This window comes from Juglans regia, chromosome 12, assembly GCF_001411555.2.
Source record: "Juglans regia cultivar Chandler chromosome 12, Walnut 2.0, whole genome shotgun sequence".
Classification (NCBI taxonomy): Eukaryota; Viridiplantae; Streptophyta; class Magnoliopsida; order Fagales; family Juglandaceae; genus Juglans; species Juglans regia.
The window spans coordinates 1834937-1848710 of NC_049912.1; the positions used below are offsets into that span (position 1 = coordinate 1834937).

The window sequence follows — 13774 nt, forward strand, 5'->3', positions numbered from 1 at the left end:
TGGTCAAGTTAACAGCTCTGTTTTGTTGCAAACAAAGTAAATTGAAACAGAAGGCCCAGTTTTAGTTTTCAGGGATTCGAATCTTTCCCATACGCAGAATTTCATATTTTGTTTTGTAAAATCTTATCATAAGATTTACCTTTGGAAGGTCAGCCAGAATATGCAGCAGATATTTGCTTTGGCTACAAAGTTTAACCCCCATTTTGTTTTCCTATTTTTGCGTGTATAATAATTTATAAACGTAGTTGAAATTTGCTTAAGATGCATGTGATGGAATAACTGAACCAAGGCCCTAGGATTCAAAAGATGTTAACTTTCGTAATTTCATATTGAGCCAGTATGCACGATTGATCGCTCTTTAAAGAATGTTATACCTGGTACAGAAGCTGAAAAACAATTACATTGACAGATTGTACATTTGTGGAGTACAAGCACTCAAGTTCAGGCCCTATTTAAAAAGCTTCTGCTTTATTTTACTCTTTGTAACTACTCGAAGTTCAACCATGACTTCTCATGGCCGGAGAGACTATGAGAGTTCAGCAATTACACTGAAAGCCCCACATTTCTTCAAGATAATTCTCCCTCGTTGTCTTCAAGACAGAAAACTTGTGAGCATATTCTTCCATCTCTCTCTGGTTTAACAACAAAACACTACTATTTGGTTGACATTGTTAATTTATAAAATCAATTAAATACAAAACAGTTTATTTGGATTATACTCTATGATAGTGACCTGTTAGTCGACTTTTGTGGGGCTTCTTTGTTTTTGTAATTTCCAAATTTTTGGTCTAGTTTGATGCTATAATGCATGGCACTGGCATTGTGAAAGACCGATAGCAAAAAAACTAAAAAGGTGCAAAAGAAAAGAAGCTTCAGATTTTTCAACAGGCAACAAAGTATGTTATTGATCTCGGATTAGATAGGGCTGTCCTGTACAGTGTATTGTGCCATCTCTCTAAGGCCAAGGCCATGCAAATGTTTAAACACTTTCATGGCAGCAATTGGCTCAACCTAGATTTGAAGACTTAGATTGATGTCTTGGTTTGTACACCAGAAAAGAAAATCTTTAATTTGCTTCAGTTAGACCAAATGCATATTAATCGGGCTGTCCTTTCCTTGAGGTGATTGTGTTTTGTAGACCTCTTAAGAAAGAATATTTTGATTGTTTCTATTGCACAATAAGAACAGCGTGTATGTATGCTTGTGTTACTAATATCTACCGAGTTCTATGGTTTTCATGTAAACTAAATTTAGATTCTTTACAGATGATTCCAAGAAGATTTATAAGGAAATATGGAGAAGGCCTGTCAAATGTAGCTTTTCTTAAGCTTCCAAATGGTGCAGAGTGGAAACTTGAATTGACAAAATGCGATGGAAGGGTTTGGTTACAGAAGGGTTGGCAAGAATTCATGGAGTATTATTCTCTTAAGCTGGGGCACTTGCTGGTTTTTCGATATGAAGGAAACTCTCACTTTTATATACTTGTATTTGATGAGAGTGCAACAGAGATAGATTATCCTTCAAGCAGCTCCCTTGGTGAGGGGGAAAATCTTGATGGAGAATTGTTAGTTTCTCGGATGGAACAAACTGATAGTGATAGTCATGCTCAAATATTGGATGACTTTCCAACACTCACAAAAACAAGGAAGAAATCACAATTACCAAGTCCTCAGCCTCGCAAGATGATGAGAACCAATCGAAGTGCTAAACCTGCGAGTACTTCCAATCTGTCAAGGTCGGTTCCTCCCCATCGATCTAAAGATGCAAAGGTGAAGAAGTTAAAGGCGCAAGCAAATTTCTATCCTCCCAAACAGGAGCTTGACGGTTTGGAATCTCTAATGCTACTATTTTATGTTATCTGTTTCTACAGAGTTTTGAATACTCTCTTATGATCATTTGCTTGTCAGCAAAAGGTTCTAAACCGGTGCCTACTACCAAGCGATGCCCAAAATCGAAGACTCTTAGAATGACTCGAATGTTGAATGTGAATGAGAAGGCTAGAGCTCTTCAGAGGGCAAGTGGCTTTAGACCTGAAAGTCCTTATTTTAAGGTTGTCCTGCAGCCATCATATCTGTGTCGTGGATGTAAGATGGTAAGCTTTCATGATAATTAAGTCCCAAGAGAAGTGAAAACTTAACTTAAATATTAATCTGATTTCAGCAGGAATTATACACATAAAAATATTAATTATCTAAATCTGACAAAGACGAATTCAAACTGTTGATATGTGAATAGAGTACCTGTGAGCATATTACTCAACGGCCTTAGTCATAGAGGGCACCTACGGTTCTTGAAGTTCCCAGCTAATTCATCCCAAGATAATCCCTTTAAAGTTTCTATGCAGTAGCTTGTGAGGAGTAAGGTGCTATTGTAAGGCTATGCACATTCTCTCCGCTACATTTGAAGCACTTTTATGAAAGATGTTCTTATACATGATACAGTCTTCTGGATTTATGGTTTCTGATATGATTACTGCATTAATGCATGCGATTTTCAAGCATTGCAAAATGGAACCTCTAAATTTAGATGTTTGGTAGGAATTATATTATTCATAGCTCTTTCCAGACCTTGTGAAATATCATGCAGTTGGATTAGCTTTGTAGCAGAAAACGTGGGAGAGAGTTGCTAGGTCCTTTGCCTCACTCTACTGCATTGAATCAAATAGAGAATAGAGTTGATCATTGTTTCTTTGTATAGTAGATTCCAATGTTGGGAAGTATGAAACATAGTAATTGGGAAGGGTAAAACGTATAAGCAGAAACACATATCTATATTTCTTGTGCAACTGAAGGTTCAATTTTATCAACAAGGAAAAACTACAAAGCTAGTTGAGTCAGCTGTACCATTCCTCAGAGCTGCGATCTATGCCAAAGAATCTTTGTCACTGATTAGGGGATTTATGCTGACACTACTGTTGACTCTTTTGCAGTCTGTACTGGGTAGGTTTCTCGACATCAAACAAAATGTGCAGATGGTGATGCTTCTGGTTGGGGATAAATCCTGGCCGGTGAAGTTTCGCAGTTATCCACATTCATCATCTGTTGCCTTTACTAGTGGTTGGTCTACCTTTGTTAAGGATAATAGTCTGCAAGTAGGAGATGTTTGTGCCTTTGAGCTGATTAAGAGTGATGATGCTATGCTGAAAGTCTCCATTTTCAGAAACCTTAGTTAAGTGGTTGCTCGAGATGCATCGTAATTTTAATTTTAGGAGCTTGTTTGTTTCATAGTAGTTATTTTCAGATCTATTTTTCTGCTCTCTGGTGGAGATAGTGATCTTTTGGTTTGTTTAAGGACCCATGGCCATCCCCACTGGGACTTCTTTCCTGTTAATAGTTAATACTACACTTGGTTGAACTGCTTTTCCATTTTCTTTTTCCTCGAGGTAAAATGGCTAGCTTTTGGAGTTAGATTGCAGTTGGGGTGAAGGGAAGAGAGTAAAAGGAGTCATTGAGACTGTAGTTCCATATATTTTAGAATTATTGTGACAGTTATTGCTGCATCTCCTAACACATGATGAACTCTTTCTGGAACCCAAAATTTGTTTTAAGGCAGTCAAACTTAGCCGCAGGACATATTTAATGAGAAATCTGTTATAGTAAAGGCAGAATTCAAGAGTTAAAGGTAGCAACTCTTGTTATGAAATCTATTTTAAAAACTATAGTGGCCCTACAAACTGACTTTGACAATTGGTTACTATATAAATACTTTTGATTAAACATAAATTTATAAATTAATATTATTTAATAATACGATATATTTATTTTATTATTAAAATAATTTTATATTCTAAGATATTATTTCAAGTAGTATTACTTTATAAATTTTATTTTTTAAGATTTTCAAATATTACCTGCCTTTCTTTAGTTATTTATTAGGATAATGCTAGAGCCACTAAGCTCCCGTTGGAGCTATCGTTAGGCTTTTTATATTTTTTTTTACATAGATTTTTTAACACTTACTATTTTTAAAAATAAAAAAACTCACAATATCATTAAAAAAATATTTAAAATATTTTTATAAGTTTTTTTTATTTTTTTTAGAATATTTAAAAGTGTTAAAAAATCTATATTAAAAAAAAACAAAAAAAAAAAAGCATAAAAATTTTAACTAGAGCTCTCAGCGGAACCTCTTCGATAACTCTAGCATTATCCTATTTATTAATAATTTTATTTTTTAACTATTTATTGTTATTATTGAAATCTGATATAACAACTGGTCAAATTATTAATTAGTTGACAGAAAAATAAAAAAGAAGGAAATTGTATGACTCGGATTACTAAAAAAGCAAGAGTCCTATAGATGTTCGATTGCGGAAAATTTTTCTGAATTCCGTACTGTTACAGTGTTTCCCACGTTCAGAGGAAGGTATCCAAAAAAAAGAAAACAAAAGGAAGAAAGAGCGAGCCAAAACAACAATGGCGATGTCTCGCGTACGGAGACAACCCTCTTTCCCCGACGACGGCCCTGAGTTCTTCAAAGTATTTCTCCCATTTACTAGCTCTCACCAAATGGTACGCACCCTCTTCTCTCTCTCTCTCTCTCTCTCTCTCTGTTTTGAGTTTTCTAATAATTGGTGGGCAGGAGACTTTTCTTATTCAAGATTTTGTTTTTTGTTTTGCATCTAACAGAAAATGACTCTTTTTTCCTTTTTATTCATAAACTCGTAAAATTAGTTGTATGAATATATCATGTTCTTTCTTTTTTTTGGACCAAATTCGCAAAATCTTGCGACTCTGTTTTGTTACGAGCATGGTTAATTGACAATAGATAAATAAAAAAATCTATTCATCATCCCATAATATGGTATTAGATGATAGATTCACAAATGAAATATAATAAATAGTCTCTGATCATCTATTGCAACATCATAAAATGATGAGGGAATTAGGATGATGAGTAGAATTACTCTAGATAAAAATTGTTATCCAAGATTTAATTTTACATATAACCGTGAAGTGCGTAAATATTGCGTAATCGCTTTGAAAAAGAGTGGGGTCTATTATTAAAAAATTAATTTTTTTCATATGAGTCTCATGTTTTATTTTTTTTAAAACGATTACGCAGCGGTTGCACAATTCACGATTGCAAATATCTTTTATAAACAGCTTAAAATGTCCATGCAGGTGAGGTTAGGATGGTATCAGGAGTGTCAATATTTCCAATGTATGCATGATAAGAAGATGTTAATGCTAATATAAATATAAATGATTAAACTGCCTCTTCCCATCTCCTTAACTTTTTGAGACAATTGGTAATTCTACGTGATATTAAATGTCATGAGTTCTACATATGTCAGATTCAGTGTTTGGTATTGGTTCTTATAAAAAAAAAAGTATATATATATATATATATATATCATGAGTTCGAACTCTCACTTTAACACTTCACCTCATTTGTTAAATATTCTCCTTATTGAACCCCTTATTAAGGGAGAGTCTAGCTTACATGTAAGAGGGAGTAACTTTTTCAGTTAACTTTCCCACTTTTATATTTATATTCCCATGTTTCTACAAGCTGTTTTATTTATTCTTTTTATGCTAAATTTTGTTAGATTCTCACTGTTTTATTTATTCTCACATGACAATAGATTCTAATTTTGTTAGGTTCTTTCTAGAACAGTAGAACTTCCACAGGTCATTACTCTTCTCATGTTGGCTTTATTTTATCCTAAAACATCATATGTATTCAAAGGAAACATCCTAATAATCAATATGATACAGATTAGAGCGTGTGAAGCACACTAGATAGGAATGAGTATTTTGCGTTTTCTTTTACTGGTAGATAGACTGCTTGATATCTGATGAAATCCCAATCTATTTTGTGATGCAGTCCATACCACCTGCCTTTATCAAGCACTTCAATGGAACTATCCCAAAGAAGGCCATTCTCATTGATCATACTGGAAATTCTTGGACTGTCGGACTGGAACAAATTAACAGGCGCTTGTGTTTTAAGTATGGCTGGCAACAGTTTGCAAGTGATCATTCTCTGGAATTTGGCGACTTCATAATTTTCAAATACACTAAAAGTTGTATGTTTAAGGTCAAGATATTCAATAAAACTGGATGCATGAAGTATGAAGCTGAAGCTACCGGTAAGACTATTCCATTTGTGACTTTTGAAGAAGATACTATAGCAGAGAGGGTTTGTGGCAGATTGACTCGTGCCGGCAAGCGAAAGCTTTTGGAGATATGCCTCGAGAAAAATGAAGAAGCAGGTGGTAAGTTGTAGTTAATACTTGTTATTCTCAACTAGCCTTTCTCCCATATTTTCGTTTTGTATAAAATTCATACAAATGATATATTTATAAATTTTTCTGCTCACAGGTTTGTCTAAAGCTGGTCGACAAACATCAAGAACAATTGTTGAACAAAAAACGAGCATTGATGTTGCCCGATTTGTCACTCCAAAGAATCCGTATTGTGTGGTGTCCATTTCTAACCGTGACAAAAATTTCACTGTGAGTTTTCTGGTATCGTATCTTGCGGCGTTTATTTATTGTTTTCTGCAACATCTATTGGGTATGTTGGGATTTTGGTATATTGAGGGTGAGGTTTGAGCAGGTTGTTCAGATTTGATGATATATTCTGAGTGCAAGGATCAATGATGGACTGCAGTGAGATGTATATTTACTCTCTTCTTTTTTCTTTTCTTTTTTTTTTTTTTTTTTTTTTTTTTTTGTTTTTGACTTCTGGGTATATCTATTTTGATATTGGAAGAAAGAGTGAGAAGGTTATTGAGTTTTTTTTTTTTTTTTTTTTTTTGCAGATAGTTAGATGAAGAGGCTATCATTTTATTTTGTTTCCTTTCATTGTAAATGTATTGAATGTTTTGCCTCCGGGAAACTTCAAGTTTAGAAACATCTTGAAGTATCATCTTGGACGAGCGGAGTAAAAGCTGAGCCGGATAGAAGAACATCAACACTCTACCATTTGTCTTAGAAGATTCATCTTTTTGGAAAACAACACCTAGTTTTTTTCGAAAGTCTGTTGGGGTGAAACAAAAGTGATTTCTATTCATGTAACATAATCCTAGATTATATCAAAACCTCCAAAGGAATTATTACTTTTAATTGACCCTTGCCCTATATGTTGTTTGTATATATCAAAATAATTCCCCTCCCATTGTGAGTTAACAGTTATATTGCCATGTTGATGTGCTTTTGTAAATGTTAGAAAGAATAGATTTCTCATGTTCTTTCTCGTTGCAGTGTCTTCATAAATCGGTGGTGGAGGCATTTAACATTAAACTGAATCAAGACATGGTGATTTGCAGTCCGAATGAAGAGAAGTTCCCTGTGAAAATCGTGATTTGGAAAAGTGGCCGAATCATTATTTCTAAGGGGTGGTCTGCTTTTGCCAGGAAGAACAATGTTCAACCTAAAGACCAATGTGTGTTTGAGTTTGTCCTCGGAAGAGGAAATATATGCAGCGAAATGCGTGTTCAAATTCTTCAAGGGAAGGCGAGATTAGAGGAACTCTCTAAGCATCGGTATCAGTACAGGAAGAAGAAGGCATGGTTTGCAAACCTCTAGGCTGTAAGTACAGTGCTTTCTCTCAAGGATCGTTTTAGTCAGGTTGTAGTGTTTCATACTCTAGTGTATTATCTAATATGTATATACGATCGAGTTTTGTTCATTTATTCTTAAATATCATTGCTGTTGACTCGAAACTGGTTTCACTTCTTTTGATGATCAAGAACAAATTAGCGCTTGGGGTTTCTGGTTTTGTATGTTGGTTATAGTTGAAGTTACAGGCATAATTTGTTGTTCATTTTGTAATACCCGTGAGGGCGCCCTCTAAACAACTAAGGAATTCTAGCATGGAACCCCTCTCCGAGATTGAGTAATTCTACGTACAATAATGAAGTGTGTAAACGTCGCGTAATCTTGTTAAAAAAGAATAGAGTCTACTATTAAAAAATTAACTTTTTTCATGTAGGTCTCATGTTTTATTCATTTTTTTCAAAGCAATTACGCGATAGTTACATAATTCACAGTTGCCATCAAGGAAGAATAAAATGCCATCAATTTGCCAACTCATAGCTAACGGCATACTTGATATATGCCAGGATTTGTGCAAGCTTGAATTATGGATTAGTTTTTACAATTCTTGACTTTTACGTTGTTTAGTTTTCATACTTAGCATTCTCTGTTTTTTGTATATAAACTGATTTTGTAAACGAAATGAATGTGTATGAAATCCAATTAAAGTTGTCTTTTCTTTTATGTTGTCAAGAGAGCCAATCTCTACCGAGTAACATTCTTCATCCTGGACCATGTCTTCTTCTGCATCCTCTGAACCCGATCATAACCATTAACGCTGCTACTACCATCAACGAGAAGCTTATCCCATCTATTTTTCCACAATGGAGAGCACAGTTTGAGGCATTGCTTATTGGCTATGATCTCATGGATTTTGTAACCGGCAAACTTCAATGTCCTGCCATTGATGCCGAACAGTCTTCATGCCTTGGTAGCCTCCACCTCCACCTCCACCACGATCACACTGTTACTTGCTTCCTATAAAACATCTCATGAAGCATGAACCAAACTCACTTGCCTTTATACAAGGAAGTCTCGCACCTGCGCGATGCAGTTGAAGGAAGATCTCACACTCAACAATCATGGGAATCGCACTGTCACTGAATTTCTACAAGCTATAAAACTCATCGCTGATGAACTGGCCATAATTGATCATCTCGTCTCTGATGACGACTTGACCCTTTATATCCTCAATGGTTTGGGTCCTGAGTATCGAGAGATTGCTACTCCCATACGAGCTCGAGAAAACTCTCTTAGGTTTGAGGAGCTCCATGATTTGCTAGTTGGCCACGAGAGTTATCTCCATCGTTTGGATCAACAAGCTACACAGAACTTGGTTGCTACTACAAATTTCAGCCAACGAAAGGGAGGCTCATCTGGATCTAATGGCCAATGTTCCTCATCTAATAAAGGTCGTGACCAGGCCAAATGCTCCAACAATGGTTTGGGCTTCAGGAAATATAAACCAAAATGTCAGCTATGTGATCAATTTGGTCACACTGCCAAAACCTATCCGAAGCATTCTCCCAATGATTTTTCGACAAACTGTGTTGCCTTCTCAAAAAGCAAAGATGAGAAATGGTAGTTGACTTGGCTGCATCACACAATATGACCATTGATCTCTCAAATCTTTCAATCCACTCCGAATATGACGGTACTGATGAAGTAATGATTGGGTCATTATCTTTTGCCTCTTCCCATCGTATTTTTCATTTGCGAGATACTCTCTGTGTTCCCACTATTAAAAAAAAAATCTCATATCTGTTCATCACTTTACCAAAAAAAAAATAATGTCTATTTGGAGTTTCACCCTTCTTATTTTTTTATGAAGGATCGGATCACGGGGGTGACACTACTCAAAGGAGAATGTGAAGACGGTGTGTACCCTTTGCCAGAAACAATGGCTACGGTATCAAAACCAACAATTGCTTATGTTCATGAACGTACTAGGGCAGATGGTTGGCACAAGCGTCTTGGTCATCCCTCTTCAAAAATTGTCCAACATTTTATTTGCACTTTTTCTTTGCCTACTAATAAAAATGGACATTCATCTCTTTGTGTCTCATGTTCTCAAAACAAAGTGCATCGCCAAATGTTCCAACCTCACAGTTTAAAAAGCACGGTACCACTGCAATTAATCTATACAGATGTTTGGGGTCCCTCTCATGATATTGGTATTGATGGTTCAAAATACTACATTATTTTTGTTGACCATTATACCAAATATATATGGCTTTATCCCATATCTCATAAATCCAGTGTTCAAACTATATTTCCTCAATTTCGAAATCTTGTGAAAAATAGATTTAATGCCAAAATCAAAAGCATATATTCCGATAATGGAGGTGAATATATTGCTCTAAAAAATTATTTATCTGTTCACGGCATCGGCCACTATACCACTGCTCCCCACACCCCACAACAAAATGGCATGTCTGAAAGACGACATCGCCATCTTGTTGAAGCCGGACTTACACTCCTCCACGATGCCCATATGCCTCTTTCCTATTGGCCATATGCTTTTCAAGCTGCTGCTTACTTAATCAACCGAATGCCAACATCAACGTTGAACAATAAAACTCCATTTGAGATGATGTTTCATCAGACTCCCAATTACATGAAATTGAAGCAGTTCGGGTGCCTTTGTTACTCTTTAACACGGCCCTATAACAAGCATAAGCTCAAGCCCAAATCAGTGCTGTGTATTTTCGTGGGCTACTCCCTCACCCAAAACGCATACCTTTGTCTTGAGCTCACTACCCATCGGCTTTATCACTCCCGACCTGTGATTTTTGATGAAAAAAATTTCCCTTGACTCCACTAAAATCAACTTCCTCAGAAATTTCCAAAATCGACACACCCACTCTGGATAAGATGCCATCTGTGGTATTCTCTCTGCCGACACTACCTCATTAACCACCATTGGTGCCACACGTTTTAGCACTGGGTATCACTGATTCTTCATTGCCTTTGGTTGACTTGCCTCCAACATCGGCTTCTTCACAGGTAACTCAACTTCCTTCTCTTTCTTTAGATCCACCCGAAACTCACTCACAACACACAAGTGCAGAACGTGTCTCTGAGTTACCCACCAATATTGAATCTCGCTCACACAATATGGTCACTAGATCAATGAACAATATTTATAAATAAAAAAAAATGGTTTTGGTCACCAAACACCCCATACCCCCATCCTTGGAACCAAACACTGTGAATTAAGCCCTTTCTGACCCAAAATGGTGCGATGCTATGTCATCTGAGCTCACGGCTCTTATGCGCCATGATACTTGGCAGCTGGTCCCTCCTTCACGGAAATGCAATATTATTGGATGTAAATGAGTTTTTCGAGTCAAACGACTTGCTGATGGCTCAATTGATAGATTTAAAGACAGACTAGTGGCAAATGGCTTTAATCAAAGACCTGGGTTGGACTATACTCAGACTTTTAGTCCTGTAGTCAAACTAGTGACAATCCAAACAGTGTTATCCATTACTGTGATGCAAGGTTGGCCGCTAAGACAACTAGACGTCAATAATGTTTTTCTACATGGCCATCTTACAGAGGAAGCATACATGACACAACCTCCAGGTTTTCGGGATCCATCAAAACCTGATCATGTTTGTTGTCTTAGAAAAGCAATATATGGCCTTAAACAAGTACCACATGCTTGGTATCTTGCTCTCAAACAAGCTCTACTGGAATTTGGTTTTGTTAACACCAAGTTTGACTCATAATTGTTTGTGTATACTGCTGGGTCAATAATTGCTTATTTTCTGGTGTATGTTGATGACTTGATCATTACAGGCAATGACTCTATTTTTGTTGCAAGTATCATAAAAAAACTTGGGGAAAAATTCTCTCTCAAAGACTTGGGACCCTTACATTTTTTCCTTGGCATTGAGGTAATTCATACAAGCAATGGTCTGTTTCTAGCTCAACATAAATACATTAGAGATCTCCTGGCAAGAACAAGCATGGATGGTGCCAAGGATGTAACCACTCCACTATCAACTTCGGTTTCCTTGAAGTCCAGATGGATCAGCGACTGTTGACTCTACTGAGTATCACCGTGTACTTGGTGCCTTACAATATCTCTCGCTTACTCGGCCTGACATCAATTTTGCAGTGAACAAACTCTCACAATTCATGCACTGTCCAACTTCAAATCACTAGACTGCCACAAAAAGGTTACTGCGTTATCTCAAGAATACAATTTTTTACGGCATCACCATCAATAAAACCATTAGTCCATCTCTTACATGTTATTCCGATGCGGACTGGGCTGGAAACTTGGATAATAGAAGCTCCACATCAGTGTATTTAATCATGCTTGGTTCAAATCCTATCTCTTGGAGTTCCAAAAAGCAACGTGCCATTGCAAGATCATCCACGGAAGTTGAGTACCGAGCTCTAGCAACAGCAGCCTCTGAATCCATGTGGATCCTCTCACTTTTCAGTGAAATGAAGTTCTCACTTCCCAAACCGCCAATGCTCTTGTGCGACAATCTTGGTACAACTCATCTTAGCTTCAATCCTGTCCAACATTCGAGAATGAAGCACATTCAAATTGATTTACACTTTGTTCGGGACTTGGTTCAAAAAAATGCACTCAATGTTCGTCATGTACATATAAATGATCAGCTTGTAGATTTACTCACAAAACCACTTTCAAGACAACGAACAGATTATCTAAGGACCAAGATCGGTCTCACCGATGGTAGCCCGTTCTTGCGGGGGTGTATCAAGGAAGAATCAAATGCCATCAATTTGCCAACTCATAGCTAACGGCAGACTTGATACATGCCAGGATTTGTGCAAGCTTGAATTATGGATCAGTTTTTACAATTCTTGACTTTTACGTTGTATAGTTTCCATACTTAGCATACTCTATTTTTTGTATATAAACTGAATTTTGTAAATGAATGAATGTGTATGAAATCCAATTAAAGCTGTGTGTCTTCTCTTTTAGTTGCAAATATATTTCCCCCTAAATTAAAGACAGCATGGTCATAAAAAGGACTAGCTCATTCCGTGCTTAAGTGATTGTTCATGTTCTCTTTCCGACTTTGGATCATTCGGCCATTGTTCTTGACCAATGTGTGTAAAAACCGATGTCACTCTGGCCTACTACCACTAGGGGTGTAACCGGTTCGAATCGGTCCGGTTTTGGACAAAATTTAGGACTGAACCGGTATGTACTGATTTTGTATTTTTCGAAACCAATTACCTACCGATTACCCTCCTAAACCTGTACTTCCAGTTTTACCGGTTTCCAGTCCGGTCCGGTTCGGTTTTCCAGTTTTTTTAAAATGTAAGTTTCACAATTTGTCATTAAAAATTGTTTAAAAAAAAAACGAAAAAAAGAAAAACTGATTTAAAAAAAACTGTTTTATATTTTTATTAATATATTAGACTATATAATAGTATTAATATTAGACTATTGGTATAGTTATAAGTTATATATTAATATTAATTATAAACTATATATTTAATATTAGTATTAGTTATAAACTTGTAGTATTAATTATAAGTATAACTATAGTCATTAGTCTATATTAGACTATTAGACTATTAGACTATTAGTATTAGTTATATACTTTTAGTGATTTATTATTAACATTTTATGTAATAATTTATAAATTATAATAAGAAATTATTTCATATATGAATATATATAATTATATATTATATATAAAAATTTCACGTAAAAATTTATAATTATACATAATATATAAAACTTATATATATTAATATATATATATATATAATATTTTGTATAAAACTTATATATACAATAATACAAATATTATTTTTTATATATAATTTTTATCAATCGGTCCGGTCCAATCCAAAAAATCTTAAAACCGGAACTGGACCGGAACAGGCCGGTTTTCACATTCTAAGAACCGGTCTCAGACCGGACCGGTTCAAAACCGATCAAACTGATCCGATCCGATCCGGATCAATTTTTCGATTTGAATTTACACTTCTAACTACCACTTCCCATTTGTGGCACTCTGGCCTGCATTTTGCCTGCTTCTAACTATTCTCTAACCACAAATCTCCCCACACGTACAGTACTCTCTTACTTTCTTTTTTGCATGCTTTTCGACAAAAAACTATTTAATCTTATTTATTTTCATAATTATTCTCATCTCATCTAATTATTATAAATTTTTTAAATTTTTACATAAAATAGAATAAATAATTTAAAATTTTCAAATCTCAAA

General features: G+C 35.6%; 1 protein-coding gene across 3 annotated transcripts; it reads left to right on the plus strand.

The window, feature by feature from the left end:
- The first annotated feature begins 462 nt into the window (after positions 1–462).
- Positions 463–7822, plus strand: LOC108998183 (putative B3 domain-containing protein Os03g0621600). 3 transcript variants are annotated; one of them, XM_035683205.1, is made up of 7 exons: positions 463–608; positions 1266–1824; positions 1908–2092; positions 4344–4511; positions 5830–6220; positions 6327–6460; positions 7211–7822. In XM_035683205.1, exons 1-7 carry the CDS (start codon positions 504–506, stop codon positions 7532–7534), a joined length of 1866 nt encoding a protein of 621 aa, XP_035539098.1. In that variant the 5' UTR covers positions 463–503; the 3' UTR covers positions 7535–7822. The 3 variants fall into 3 exon arrangements, with proteins under 3 accessions (XP_035539098.1, XP_035539099.1, XP_035539100.1); XM_035683206.1 differs by having other exon boundaries at positions 5830–6217; positions 7211–7760; XM_035683207.1 differs by lacking the exon at positions 7211–7822 and adding an exon at positions 6564–6623.
- The last annotated feature ends 5952 nt before the right edge of the window (positions 7823–13774 follow it).